At 40.5% G+C, this 15,195-nt stretch overlaps 1 protein-coding gene across 1 annotated transcript in view; it reads right to left on the minus strand.

The window, feature by feature from the left end:
* DDX46 (DEAD-box helicase 46) overlaps positions 1–15,195 on the minus strand; it is a 48,628-nt gene that overhangs the window by 12,297 nt on the left and 21,136 nt on the right. Inside the window, exons 11-19 of the mRNA XM_055142423.1 lie at positions 14,478–14,599; positions 12,208–12,286; positions 10,384–10,466; positions 9,410–9,574; positions 8,651–8,813; positions 4,249–4,442; positions 2,401–2,538; positions 1,933–2,082; positions 343–519 (exon numbers count right to left, since the gene is read on the minus strand). Of these exons, the coding sequence (XP_054998398.1) occupies positions 343–519; positions 1,933–2,082; positions 2,401–2,538; positions 4,249–4,442; positions 8,651–8,813; positions 9,410–9,574; positions 10,384–10,466; positions 12,208–12,286; positions 14,478–14,599 (1,271 nt within the window). The remainder of the gene's footprint in view (positions 1–342; positions 520–1,932; positions 2,083–2,400; positions 2,539–4,248; positions 4,443–8,650; positions 8,814–9,409; positions 9,575–10,383; positions 10,467–12,207; positions 12,287–14,477; positions 14,600–15,195) is intronic.

Raw genomic sequence — 15,195 nt, forward strand, 5'->3', positions numbered from 1 at the left:
GACCACACAGCTCCTTGAGCACTACGACAAGGATAAATCCTGGTGGTCCCCAATGAACCATTAAGATGCCTTAGCACTGAGCCAAAGTATCCTCAAGAACTGTGGGTGTATGGTCTCAAAATGGAAACAAAGGAACGTAGTCCCTAGCAAGCAACAAAACTACAAGTTTCTGATCCCCAGAGAGTACACTGCCAAAGTATGAGACAAAGTGTGCAAGTACCACACGCACATTCCATATGTGCCCTGGAAAGCACACGACCCAGTGTGCAAGCAACCCTGGTCAGCATAGCAGCAACAAAGAGAAGCCGGGGGAAGTATTAAGACTCGGAACAAATTACTTAATACCTGAGACTCGATGCCCAAATTCTTCTGAGCATTGATTCTAAGAGCCAATCTTTTAGCAATTTCTAATTTCTCTGCATTCCCAGCAGTTGGAGCAGGGACACTGGATGTTCCAGGAGCAGCCATATCCTTCACTCTCTTCTTTGAATTAAACATGCTTTCAATCTGCTCATCAATCTAGACAGGAGAAAACAAGAATAAAAATTGGATTAAAAATGGCACCTTAGGGCCTGGAGCGATAGCACAGCGGACAGGGCGTTTGCCTTGCACGCGGCCAACCCGGGTTCGATCCCCGGCATCCTGTATGGTCCCCTGAGCACCGCCAGGAGCAATTCCTGAGTGCAAAGCCAGGAGTAACCCCTGAGCATCTCTGGGTGAGAGCCAAAAAGCAAAAAAAAAAAAAAAAAAAAAGCATCTTCGGTATAGCACTAGAAACTAAAATGGATACTTCAACCAAAAGACAAGAAAAGGACAATCATATTTACCCTAAGTTTCCAATTAATAAGTATCAGTCTTTTTTAACATAGTTTAACACATTCCATATTTTTATAAAACAGTTCACAGGGACTAAAAAAATAAAGAAAACAGATACAGTGCGGCACGAATCAGTTATATAAATTCATGTTCACAAAATATATCCTAGCTTAGTGAATGAGTACAGCAGGGAGTGGCACCGAGCCCCATCCCACACCCCACCAAGTCAGCGTTCTCCCTGAGCATGTCTCTCACTTGCATGTCTGGCTCGTTGCCTGCCCGTCTCCACTCTTGAGACGCCTGTGTTCTCTCTCAAACACATACTTCTCCTTTTCTCTCCCCTCACATCTTGCTAAACAAGTTCCAATAAAAAAATTTCTTGCTTCACCAAAATTTAAAATGGAGGGGTTGGAGTGATAGCACAGCAGGTAGGGCATTTGCCCTGCACGCTGCAACCCGGGTTCAATTCCCATCATCCCATAAGGTCCCCTGAGCATGGCCAGGAGTAATTCCTGAGTGCAGAGCCAGGTGTAACCCTTGTGAATCACCAGGTGTGACCCAAAAAGCAAAAAAACAAACAAACAAACAAAAAAAACCAAGCATACAGACAGAAATAGACTCTAAACAGCACTGATGTGGCCCCAACAACAAACACCACCATTCCCACTGCAAAAACATAAATTTTTTCTAAAATGAAAAGATATCAACTTAAGATTTACTATAAATCTTAGGATAAATCTTCAAAGGAGCAGGGTTGTGTGGCGCGCCTGTCTTGCCTCTGTAAGGCTTTGGGTTGGATCCCCAGCAGCATGGGGCAGGGGTGAGGAGACAGTGTTATGATTTCAGCCATGAATAAAGTCCAACTGGCAGAGCATATTCTCCAGAGCTAAGACTCTGGGTTCAATCCAGGGCTCCCCACAAAAATAAAATGTATAAAAGTATAATCACAATTTTTGAACACATGTAATTATGGGCATATGTGAATATACATGTATGCATAAAATAGGTTAGAAGAGTATATGCCAAACTGTTAGCAGCATTTGGGAATCTTGTTATCTCAACAAGAATATGGCAAGATCCTCTCCTGGCAAGAATAAGACTTAGAAAAATACTTACATCAACTGCAGCATCTTCATCATCTGAATCTTGCAGACCAAGAGCTGCTTTTTGTAACTTCTTTCTCTCATTAGCCAAAGCTTGTTCAGTTTCATCAAATTTGAATCCTTTACCAGAGAAACCACTACTTTTCTTGATTATTTTCCCTTCCTTTCAAGGAAAAAAAAAGATAATTTAGAGAAGTAACATTAGTGTAAGTGATTTTATGTTATTTTTCAACAAATGTTAACCAATTAAAACTACCATATTTAGGCAATATGAAATATTTAATTAAACAAAGGGGGGTTTTGTTTTTAACAAATTTCCCTGTCTAAAGCAATAAATAAAAACAATCCTCTCAATCAGAAAAATAAACAAAAAATAGGTAAAAAAGAAAAAACAAAAAAAAAACAATCCTCTCAGTAACTGCAAGTATTAAATATTTATGGTTTAGAAACACTGAATTTTTATAAAATTAGTTAAACTCACAGCTTTTTGCTGGTCTTTGAAATCACTCCAAAGTTTCTCTAGATCAGGAGGCACTGTTGTCCCTGATAATTCAAGAGCTTTAATTATATCACCAGCATATCGAGCTTGATCTTCTGTGATAAAAGTATATGCATAACCCTAATGAATCAAGAACAAGTTGAATTATTACACACAAATGAGATGAATTCTACTTACATCATAAATTAGAAGGATTTCAATCCTCTTAAGGATTGGCATCACTGAGCAGAAAGCCAGGAATAAGCCCTGGGCAAAGTCAGGTGTGGCCCAAGACTAAACAAAGTATATACACAGAAATGAACCAACCAAAGAGAAAGCAAACACAGTCTACCATTTTATCTCAGGTATGTCTAGTCACCAAGTTTGACCTATATTGTGCATTTGTACTACCCACAAGCTAAGAAGGAAATTTTTTTTTTACAGCTTCATACAGATTTGCATGAGTGTGTCTACATACAGGGTTTTATGAAGAAACCACGAACAGCCAAAGAAGGCTAAAATATTTGTTATCTGGCAATTTACACTCAAAAAAATTATACAATACAGGATGGAAAGATAGCTCAAAGGGCTAAGGGCATGTTTTGCATGCAGGAAGCCCCAGTAAAATGCTAGACACATAGACCCTGAATACCATCATTACCAACTCATAAAAAGAGCAGAGAGCAGTTCTCAAGCTACATTTGTTATGACCCAGAAACCAAATGAAATAAAATAAATAGGTATAGATTTATTCCCTAGGTCACAGAATATTCAGGTTAAGGGGCCGGAACAACAGTGCAGGGGTAGGGCATTTGCCTTGCATGTGGCTGACCCAGATTCAATCTCCTGTATCCCATGTAGTTCCCAGAGCCTATCAGGAGTGATCCCTAAGCAAAGAGCCAGGAGTAAACCCTGAACACTGCTTTTGTTTTGGTGAGGCCCCAAAACAAAAACAAACAAAAATGAATATCGAATATTCCTCACATTCTACTAATAACAAATTTTGAAAATCTAATTTTCATGGAGTGGAGCGATAGCACAGCGGGTAGGGCGTTTGCCTTGCACATGGCCGACCCGGGTTCGATTCCTCCATCCCTCTCAGAGAGCCCATCCCGCCCGCATGGCAGAGCCTGGCAAGCTACCAGTGGCATATTCAATATGCCAAAAACAGTAACAATAAATCTCACAATGGAGAGGTTACTGGTGCCAGCTTGAGCAAATCCATAAACAATGGGATGACAGTGCTACATTTTGCTACTAATTTTCAAGCTACCAGTGGCATATTTGATATGCAAAAGAAAAAACAGTAACAAGTCTCAAAATGGAGATGTTACTGGTGCCCACTCAAGCAAATCGATGAGTAACGGGATGATAGTGACAGTGACACTAATTTTCAAAATATGCCCATTACTATTATCCATTCTATAAAAACTATATAGAAACAGGGCCAGTTTTGCAAGCATAAATGCCAGGTTTGATCACCAGCATCACATGGTCCCATGAGCACCACTAGAAGAGTCATCAAGTACCAAAAAGTAACCTTGAGCGCTGCAGACTATAGTCCCAAAACAAATGAAACAAATTCTTCTTGGGGCCAATGAGATAGCAGAATCGGTGGGAGTGTCTGACGCACCTGAGCCCCCAAGTCACATCCCCTGAACTAAATGGCCCTGGGGGTCACTAGGCTGGCTCTGCGGCCGCATCCCCACAAGGCCAAAGAAGTAAATCACTATTCCTGAGCACCTGTCAGGGCCACCACCCCAGGCCAAATAATTGCCAAGAGCAGCCACTGGGCTCCTAAGCACTGTGAGGAAGCCTCCAAAATAAAGAAGAAAAATCCTTATTACTTACTTTGTTGCCTGCTCTTCCAGTCCGTCCTGCTCTGTGGACATAGTCCTCATAGTGGTTGGGACAGCTATAATTTACTACAAGAATCAGATGTTTCACATCTAGACCTCGAGCAGCAACAGAAGTAGCTACAAGAAGTTTGCAGGTCCCATTCTTAAAATCATTTATGATGCTATCTCTGTCATACTGATCAATGCCTACGAGTAAAAAAATTACAGTCATCAAACCACATGTTCGAATTAAAATTTCCATTTCCTCTAACACACGGAAGAAGTAAAAATCAAGAAATCCAACTTATGGGAATCACATGTCCAACACCTACAGTTAAATGGCAAAATCAAAGAATACTGCTATTTATAAATTTTAACTCATTTATAAATTTTTCAAACCCACAGTTAGGTCTCTTTCTCTTTTTTTTTCTGGTGTGTGGTGTGGGTGTGTGGCAAAGGGGTCACACTCACCTATACTCAGAGCTTATTTCTGGCTATGCTCTTAGGGATTGTTCCTGGTAGGCTCAAGGGACCATATTAGGTTCTAGGATGAAACTTGAGTAAGCCATATGCAAGAAAAGAATCGTACCTGCTGTACTATATCCTCCACCCCAAGTCCTCTCTCTTGAAGATAAGCTTATAACTGCAGAATTATGATTTTTTTTTTTTTTTTTTTTGCTTTTTGGGTCACACCTGGCGATGCACAGGGGTTACTCCTGGCTCTGCACTCAGGAATTACCCCTGGCCGTGCTCAGGGGACCATATGGGATGCTGGGATTTGAACCCGGGTCGGCCGCGTGCAAGGCAAACGCCCTACCCGCTGTGCTATCTCTCCAGCCCCAGAATTATGATTTTAGAATCACCAACTTACATGTGCTTCCATGACAAAGGGAGAAGTGACAGGTACATTCCACTGACACTGACAGGTTCAGATTTCTTGTAGTATATTTAGAACTATTGATCTCCCCAGATGCTGTGATATTCCTCCTGCACCCCTCTCACCCCGACATGGATTTTTGGGCTTCACACAGCCGTGCTCAGGGATCTCTCCTGGCAAGGCTCAATATGGGGTGTTGGAGATCTTACCCAGGTCGACCAAGTACAAGGTACCCTAGACACTATGCTATTTTTCCAACCCCTGCTATAAATACTTTTGACTTCACGAGCCATCTAAAGTTCTGATCCTCATGGGTTCCAAGACAGTAATTTAAAAATCACTCACTACTCCTCTTACCTACAATCACAAAACAAACAAAAACACCAATTACAAAGTAGTCAAAAGTGGGGCTAGAGCAATAGCTCAGCGGGTAGGGCATTTGCCTTGCACATGGCCAACCCGGGTTCGATTTCCAGCATCCCATATGGTCCCCTGAGCACCGCCAGGGGTAATTTCTGAGTGCAGAGCCAGGAGGAACCCCTGTGCATCACCTGGTGTGACCCAAAAAGCAAAAAAAAAAACACAAAAAACCAAAGTAGTCAAAAGCCATGCAGACATTTCTCCAAAGAAGATAAATGTTCAATAAGTACATAAACAGAGGTTCATTCATCACAAGTCAGGGAAACACAAATCAAAACCATAACAACACAGCATTTCATTAGCATGCCTATTATTTAAGATAAGTGCTTCCCAGGTTATGAATAAAAATGCAAAAAAAAAAATGCTGGGTGATCCTCAGAAAGTTTGTAACATTGGTCAACTATGTGACTCAGCCATTTGTATTTCCACATATAGTACACCCAAAAAGAACTGAAAACTCAAAAACTGTAAATCAGTGTTCCAAGAGGCAAAGTCACAAGAGCCAAACTGTGTCTATCAGAAGACTGAGCCAAGAGAACTGAGCCAGGAGTAGCCTCTGAGCACTGCCTGGGTATTGATCCCCCAAATAAAACACTGAAATGGTAAATATAATATATATTTTACAGAATTATTTTTCTGGCCACACATGCCAGTGAGCAGGGGCTACTACGGGCACAGTCCTAGGGAACCATGTGCTCTGGAGACTGAACCCAGGGCTACGGATCAAAGCACGCACTGCAGCCCTTTGAGCCAGCTGTGTAGCCGTCTTTCATAGTTTAGGAAACAGAATACGGCCAAAGAGATAGTAGAGGGCTTCAGGCAGCAGCGAGGTTCAGGCACATGCCTAGCATGAGGCAGGCCTGGTTTGAGCCCCAGCACATTGCTACCTCCTGGGCACCATTGGGAATGACCCCTGAACAGAGCCAGAAGCAAGCCCTGGGCAACCTGACCACCACTGGATGTGGCCACTCCCCAAAAATTAATAAAAACTGAAAAATAAACAGTCCTTTTGAAATGTTCCATTATTCGAATACTGGGATCAGAGAGACAGCTCAGTCATCACGGCTCTCTTGCACAAAGATGCAGTCCAATCCCCTGCACTGCAGGTACCCGACCGACGAGGCACACTGGGCATACCAGCGTTATAACGGGTTAGCACTCTTCAAAAGACAGAAGTATGTCCTACTCCTCTTCTGTATATGAAATGAAACTCTCTCATCACGAGGTGGAATCTGGGGGCTGAGAGGGAGTACAGCAAGTAAGGTGATGGCCTTGCGCACAGCTGACCCGGATTCTATCTCCTACACCCCAATGGTCCACTGAGTCCACCAGAAGTGATCCCTGAGCACAATACAAGGAGTAAATTCTATGCACCTCCAGGTGTGGCCCAAGAAATAAATTATTTTTCAAATAAAGAGGAGCACATGCCTAGCATGGGCCTGACCAGAGTTGGATTCCTGTCCAGATGGCCCTGGAAGGCCCTGGGCACAGGGTGTCCTGTGAAGGTCACTTTTAATACTGCAAGACCTGAACAACAGCATCCTGGGACTCTCACATTGCACCTCTGCCCTGGTTGGCTGAGAGCCGACGGGGACCCAGACCTATTGAGACTTCTTGAGAGCCCCTACTCCAACATCAAGAATTTCAAATAGGGGTCAGAGAGACAGTTCTGTGGGTAGGGCACAAGCCCTTGGAATGCATATGGTCCCCTGAGCAAAATCAGGACTGAGACCTGGGCACAGAACCCTGAACTCAGCAGAGTGAGACCCAAAAGCAAAAAAGCCCAAATAGAGTTTTCATTGATGGCTGGAGAGAGAGTTCAGTAGACTAGAGTGTGTGCCTTGAGTGCAGGAGGCAAGGTTCAATCCCGGGTACTACATGTTCCCCAAGCACTATTACTTGTGAACACCCCATCCACCACATTCACAATCTCCAAACACAGAGCTACAGTAGCCGTTAAGTATGGCCAGGTATGGATTTTTTAAAAAGGCAGGGGGAAGGCAGAGAGATAGTAAGCTAAGCAGCTAGAGCACTTGCCCTGCACAAAGCCAACCTGGCTACAATCCCCAGCATCCCATTTTGTTCCCCAAGCCCTCCAGGAGTGATCCCTGAACAGAGAGCCAAGAGGAAGCCCTAAGCACCACGAAGTGTGGCCAAAAGGAAAACACAAACACACATTCTCAAAATAAAAAAGCTAGATTAAGGAAAAAGCTCTCCTATAAATCATAGAAAATTCTAGGTAGCAAACTATAATGCAAAGACTAAAATGTGAATTAAAAAATTTTAAGTTAAATTTTGGGGGGAGCTAGGGATATATATACAGATATATAGCTCAGGAGTAGAATATGTCTTGCAAATTCAGTGTGAAGATCTGAGTTCAATAACAAGCACTATCCAAAAAAAAAAAAAAGTTAAATTATTTATTTTCTGATGCAAGGGATCAAACACAAGTCTCAGACACGCAAAGCAATGGGTAAGTTTTTTGCCACTGAGCCTTCTCTTGGACCTGTCAGTTCAATATTTCTCAGCAGATTAATCTGACTATGGCACTTGGTTACATGAGACTGCATCATTACTTTATTTCTAAGATAGTAATACTTAAATACACGAAGTTGTAAATAAAAAATTAATTACATGGGGCTGGAGAAATCACACAGGAAGTAAAGACTTGCCTTGCATGCAGCCAACCCTGGTTCAAACCTGTAGCACTATACATAGTCCCCCCGTGGGTGCTGCCAGGAGTGATCCTTAAGCACAGAGTTAGGAGTAGGCTTTGAGCACTTGCAGATATGGCCCAACCCCCTCCGCCAACACCACAAAAGTCTAAATGATACAAAATTTACTTATAAGTTATAAAGAACAAGGAATTTTATTCAGAACCAAACAGAGGTTGGCAAGTAGTAAGAGGGACAGAGAAGAGCGCACAACAGGATAGCACATTTCTTGCATGATGGAGGCCTGCCTTCAATCCTGGACTCCCCACCTTACCCAAAGCACCAAAGGAAGTGAGCAGAGAGCACAGAGCTGGGAGCAGAGCCTGAACATTGCCAGGTGTGGACCAAAAACCAAAACAAACACTTGATAGAGATTTCCCATGTGAATGAAATTAAAACATCACCTCCATGAAGAGACATGCAAGGGTAAGAAGCTCTCATTAAATCCTTCAGAAGACCATCAGCATGTTCCTGCTTATCAACAAATATAATGACAGAACCGGATTCTTGATAATGGCCTAGAAGTTCAAGTAATTTCAGAAATTTCTTTTCTTCTTCTATCACAATCTGAAAGCAAACAAATTGAATGAAGTTAATGGGGTGAAAATACAAATACATCACTTGAATACAAATAAAATCACTTAATTTATTCTGCTTTTGAGGCCCTACCAGTTGTGCTAAGGACTTCCTCCTGGGTCTGAGCTAGGGATCACTCCTAGCAGGGTTCATGGTACCACAGGCAATGCTGGCAACAGAACCTGGGTTGGCTGCATGCAAGGCAAGTGCCTTATACATTATACAACCTCTCTGGCCCCTATTCACTTTAGTCATGTCAAATCAATGTGACACTTGCTGTCTTTAGGAAAAGATAGGATAATGTGGCAAGTGATCCTCATGACTTTTTGCCTTTTAACTTCATATTCTATTAGTCAAGAAGTGTAATAGTTCTACTAACGATAATCACTCTGGTGGGGAGAAAAATAAAAGGAACATTTTAAACCACCAAATTCATTGAACAAAGTACACAAATGTAGTAAAGTATTAAAAGCAATTGTTGATTCATGTACCCAACATGATGTTAGAAATGATCTGCCTTTGTCAGCACTAGCCCAGAGGGACCAACATACTACCTAAACATCAAAAACACTGGGGATTCAACCTACCACTTGTTGTTCCACATCTGAGCAAACCACACTCCTGCCTCCAACCTGCACTTCAATGGGTTTACTCAGGATTCTGCGAGCCAACGCCTCCATAGCTCTGGGGAAAGTAGCAGAAAACATAACTGTCTGTCGATCAGGACGAACATTATCCACAATGCGCATAACCTGAGAAAACATCGCAAAAAATATGGTTAGTACAGTCTCCAAAACCTTAAAATGCTAAAAAGAACTGTTTAAGATCATCTACTATCAAAAACAGTTTAAAATTTTCCGTGTGGCCCAAAAACCAAAAGAAAAGAAAATAACACAACAGATCCTCTGCCCCATAAATTATGTTAGTATCTTTAGCTCACTTCATTTTCAACTAGACCTAAGAACAAACAATAAATTTAGATGAGGGGCGAGAGAGACAGTACAGCATGTAGGGCACTTGCCTTGCATGTGGCCGACCGGGATTCAATCCCTGAGATCCCATATGGTCCCCAGAGTACTGCCAGAGTGATTCCTGAGCACAGAGCCAGGATAACCCTTGAGCACTGCTAGATGTGGCCCCAAAACAAAACAAATTTAGGTGAATTAAAGTACTTTCATGCAATAAGCAATTGTTTTATATAATAGGCAGGAATACTTCTTTGGGGGGATGGATTTGGGACAATACCTATAGTGTTTCAGGGACTGTTTTACGGAGCACTATCAGAGTGATCCCTGAGTACAGCAGCTAGGGCACTTGCCTTGCGCTCCACTATCCAGGGTCAATCCCCGGCCACCAAAATGGTTCCCCAAACCCTACCCTGCCAGGAGTGATACCTGAGCATAGAGCCTGGAGTAAGCGCTAAACCCTAAACACCACTTGGTGTGGTTTGAAAAAAAAAAAAGAGAAGTAACTGAGCTGAACCAGGAGTATGGCCTGAGAGCTTGGTCCAGTGTGGCTGAAGGAAAAAAAAAAAAAGTCCACTAAAACAATTAACAGTTACCTGTGGTTCAAAACCCATGTCAAACATTCTGTCTGCTTCATCTAAAACAACATATGTCACTCTTCGAAGATTTGTGACCCGACCTAAGATGAGAGGAAAAAAATAAAGACAAAACAAAACTAAAAATCAGTTATAATACATTTTACAACTACTAAGAACTTTAAAAAAAAAAAACTGTAAAAGGGAACTAAAATGCCTCACTTAACCAGAGGGGCAAGTTAGGTATCTTTAAGCAGTGAAAAGAAATCTTGGTCTACAATGTCTTAATCTAATGGCAAATACTTTCTGACAATGGGTATATGAGGCCCTTTATTTTGTCAAACTCGTCTCTTGCATACCATCATAGGGCCTGAAGAACCTGTAAAATTCAGAAAACAGCCCTCTCCAAAACACATCATAAAACTAAGACTGAGATGGAGCATCGAGCCACATCAGCCATTATCTGACAGCATCACCTAGGAAAAAACATATTAGAGATTACAGCGTATGTGTGGAAGGCAAGTTCCAGTGCTAACTATTTCAGATGCAGAAAATCTGTCTATAACTTTATACCTACTTTCACGCAGCTAGAAATATCTAAAGGGAATGCCAAAATATTAATAAGAAGCTATTTTAGATCCCTAGAAAACATACTACACCAAAACTTAAAAGTAAAATTTATTACAAAACACTGTATTTTTGTTGAAACAACACAGAACCCATTTTTTTAAGTGCTCCTTCTGGTTTAAAAAAATGTGATAGGTTTCTTAATCAAGAAAAACTACATAAAAAAACACAGGAAACCCTTTCTAAATGAATAATACAAGCAATTCTATCAATTATGGAATCAATTTCCTGGCAAAAATATGTGGAAAGTATTAAACAGAAATGAAAAGTAAACACATAAGGGAAAAATGTAAAATTAATCAAGATAAATTTCAGGAGAAAAAAAAAAATCAATGCAGCATTGAGAAAAAACAAAGGATTATTTAACCAGCACTCAATCCAAAATCTGTCATATGATGTACAAGCACACTGATATCAGTATGTCACTTTGCCAATTTCAAGTAGAATTAAGAGTGTAGAGAAATGCAAGCAGTATACTATTAAAAACATGCATATTCATTTTCTCAGTCATATAAGTAGATACACACACATACATATGTACTGAATACTACAATAAAAACATTTGAAAGCCTTTTTTTCAAAAAGTACCAATGAGTCAAATATTTGCTTTCTAATACTTAAAAATTCAATACTAATTTGCAGTCCAATTAGTTTTGCAAGATTGGGAACAGCATTAAATTACCTACCTTTGATGATTTAAGTCTCGGAAGCCCAGTTCTATATATCTTGAAGGGCCTTTTTCCACAGAAGTTAAATAATGTCAACAGTTTAGTAACAGTTTTGATAGGGAATAATTTAACAAAGCATAACATTACAGCTAAAAACATGCAATATTTACAAAAGATAAAATTTCTTGAAGCTGCAATATCTTAATTTATCTAGTATTGTAAGAAAATACTACCTTCCAGTAGAGAAAAATCAAAGTAACAGAAAAAGTGCAAAATCCATCATCCCTCCCCGCACACCCTCAAGCAAAATTAAGAGTCTGTGAAAGGGTGAAAAAAGTCAGATGGAATCAATTCTAAAAAGTTTTAATTAAATTTTAAAATGTTATGTAAGCTTACAAAAATAAGTTTGTTACAATACAAATTTTAAGATATCACAGCTTTAAGAAGAAAAACAAAACCTTTTAAAGAGTTCTTAAACTTCCTTTGATTTAAGAAAAATGTACAGAATTCAAGAAGGAGAAATAAAAACAACAAAATAACACTCACTTACCACTGTTAGCTGCTAACATGTCAATCATTCGACCAGGTGTACAAACAATAATTTCAGCACCTCTTTTCAGTTCAGCAATCTAATAAAAAAGATGAAATTTTGGAACCTCTTTATCACTAATGATTATTCCCACATTTGGAAACACTGCTTGTGGTGTTTAGGTAACTACGGAAGGCAATGTCTGACTGCAAAACTCCAAAGCTTTCCTGCTTTCTTCTTCGAAATACTGGACTACTAAAAGAAGAGTAGCAATATAATGAAGTAGTGTTACAACTTTAAAAAAAATTAGAGATTTTTGCCATTTTAATTTATTAAAAACTCTGTGATTTACAAAGCTGTTCACCACACAGCTATTTCAAACATTTAGTGTTCCGACACCACCAGGGTGACCTTCCCTCCACCAATATCCCCAGTTTGCCTCCCAATCCCAACCCTTAGGCACAGAACAAATTTACAATTTACTGCTTATTCCAACAAAACAGACTTTTGCCAATTTTAATCTTGCATACCTAAAAACAAAGAAACATGAGAATAGTAAATAAAACAATTCAACAGATCAATGTTGCCCGAGAGACAGGTCAAGAATCTGGAATGCATGATCTGCAAGCACAAGGCCCAGGTTTTATCCCTGGCATATGGTTCCCCAAGAACAATGAAAGTAACCTTGAGCTCTAACTTGAGAGCATTCCCTGAAAATGTGACCCAATATCGGACTCCCTAGACCAAGCCAATCAGCTAATCAATGTTTTAAAATTGAGAGTTGATTCCATTAGCAAATCAGTGAATCAGAAGTCAAAAACAGCATTTAAAAAAAAGAATTAGAAAAAAAGAAAGAAAAAAGAAGTAAAGGGGGCCGGAGTGATTATACAGATAGGGCGTTTGCCTTGCATGCATAGACCTAGGTTTGATCCCTGGCATCCCATATGGTCCCCCAAGCACCGCCAGGAGTAATCCTGAGTGCAAAGCCAGAAGTAACCCTTGAGCATCACTTTCCAAAAAGCAAAGAAAAAATAGAGGATTAGAAAGAGAGCTCCAAAACTAGGTAGGGTTTGCATGCAGGAGGGCAGATCTGATCCCAAGCTGCACCACATGCTACCCTAGGCACAGCAAGGAGTGACCTTCAAACATAGATATAGAACTGATTCTCTGAGTAGAGTTGGGAGAATTCCTCAAGAACAACCGGGTGTGGGCACACGCGCGGCCCATCCGTTGCTGAACACCCATGATCCCAGAGGCCCACTACTTTCGGCACCAGCAGCTTCTTACAGAAATGCCTCTAGACTGTGAACTAAGCTGCAGCACCATGCTGCCACGGGAGGGGAAAGGTTTTTCTCTCTTGGCTTTCCCTTTCCCTGGCAGCGGCGTGGCGACCATCAGCTTATAGGGCCCACTAAACAAAGGTACGAGCTTGCAATGATACCAGAAATCCAAAAGCATGCGGCTGCGACCTCATATGCTCTTCTTTCTCAGAATGGAAAACAAATTATCAAATGCTGCCTTTTCGGCAGGTTTGATTGTTGGGGGAAAATTCTAAATAACAATAGTGAGTTTCCTGTTGAAATATTGAACGTAATCAAAGTAAAGAGAAAGTAAAGTGAAAATCATCAGCCACACGGGGGGGGGGTGGGGGGTGGGATGGGAGGTATACTGGGATTCTTGGTGGTGGAACACGTGCACTAATGAAAGGGATGGCTGTTCGATCACTGTATGACTGAGACTTAAAGCTTTGTAACTTTTCATATGATGATTCAATAAAAAATTTTAAAAAAAGGATCAATATCTCTCCACCCACCTGTCCCCAAAAGAGGGGCAGAAGAGAAAAATAGCAGAATGTTCTAGACATAAAAATGTGACCTTTTATGGGGGAGGCAGGTAAGAAAGCTAAACGCTCCCGAGTGCTCAGGTGCTTATTCCTGGCTGAGTTCAGGGATCACTCCTGGTAGGGCTTAGGGTACCACATACAGAGCTGGGAGAAACAAAGTGGGCAGAATGCAAGCCTAGCACTTTACCCACTGCACTGTTCTCCAGCTCAACTGACTTTTATATGTATATATAAAGAAATGCACGCTTGGCTCTTTGAAATATTTCCTTAGTCCCATACCTCTTATCTAAAGAAAACTTTTAGAAGCAATCACAATTCAAAACAGAAACAAAAACAAATTTAAAAACAGAAACAGAAAGAGAAACAGAAACAAATTAAAAAGAAAAATCACTTTTACTTTATTACTCAACTTACGATCCAAGAGAGTGAATGTTCCTTCTTTATTTACCTGTTCACTAATTCCTGTTCCTCCGTAAACACAAACTACGCGAAGTCCCAAAGTCTTCGAAAACTTCTTACATTCTTTAGTAATTTGTAAAGCCAGTTCTCGAGTTGGAGTCATGATGACAGCTGAAAAGATAGACATGTCAAAGTCTAACCACAAAAATCCCAGACGTTATGCTTTAAAAAGTGTTAATTCAACCCAACAAAGTTCAGAAGATCTTAGTCTAATTTTTGCTTTATGCGCCTCTAAAAATCTCATTTAAAAAGGTTTTTAACAAAAGAAATTATGGTGTACAGTAACCAAAAGTAGATTTTAAGACAAAGCTAAAGGGAGATAAATGCAAGTTAAACACTCAGGAAAAAACTTGGCTGAATATAACACAAAATGTTCTCAACTTCAAATGACAGAGCAAAGTTTTATCAAGTGACTCACTGAGCTGCAGACACAACTTGGCTTCCAGAAAGAAACTTGGTCTGAGGGGCACTGACAGAGGAGACATGCTGTGCCCTCAGCGTTCAGAGAGAGTAACAACACTCCAAAATCCAGCTCAAATTTGGAGAAGAGATAGCTGCCAAATCAATTAAGAAATCTGAATCTGAAGACATAATCCTGAACGAAAAGCTGGCAATATAGCCTTTGGGACCAAAAAAAAAAAAAAAAAACCAGTTCCTTACAAAGCTTTATGTTGAGTTTACAGATCCACTAATACTTGGTTAAGAAC

Source organism: Sorex araneus, chromosome 6, assembly GCF_027595985.1.
Source record: "Sorex araneus isolate mSorAra2 chromosome 6, mSorAra2.pri, whole genome shotgun sequence".
NCBI classification, from domain to species: domain Eukaryota; kingdom Metazoa; phylum Chordata; class Mammalia; order Eulipotyphla; family Soricidae; genus Sorex; species Sorex araneus.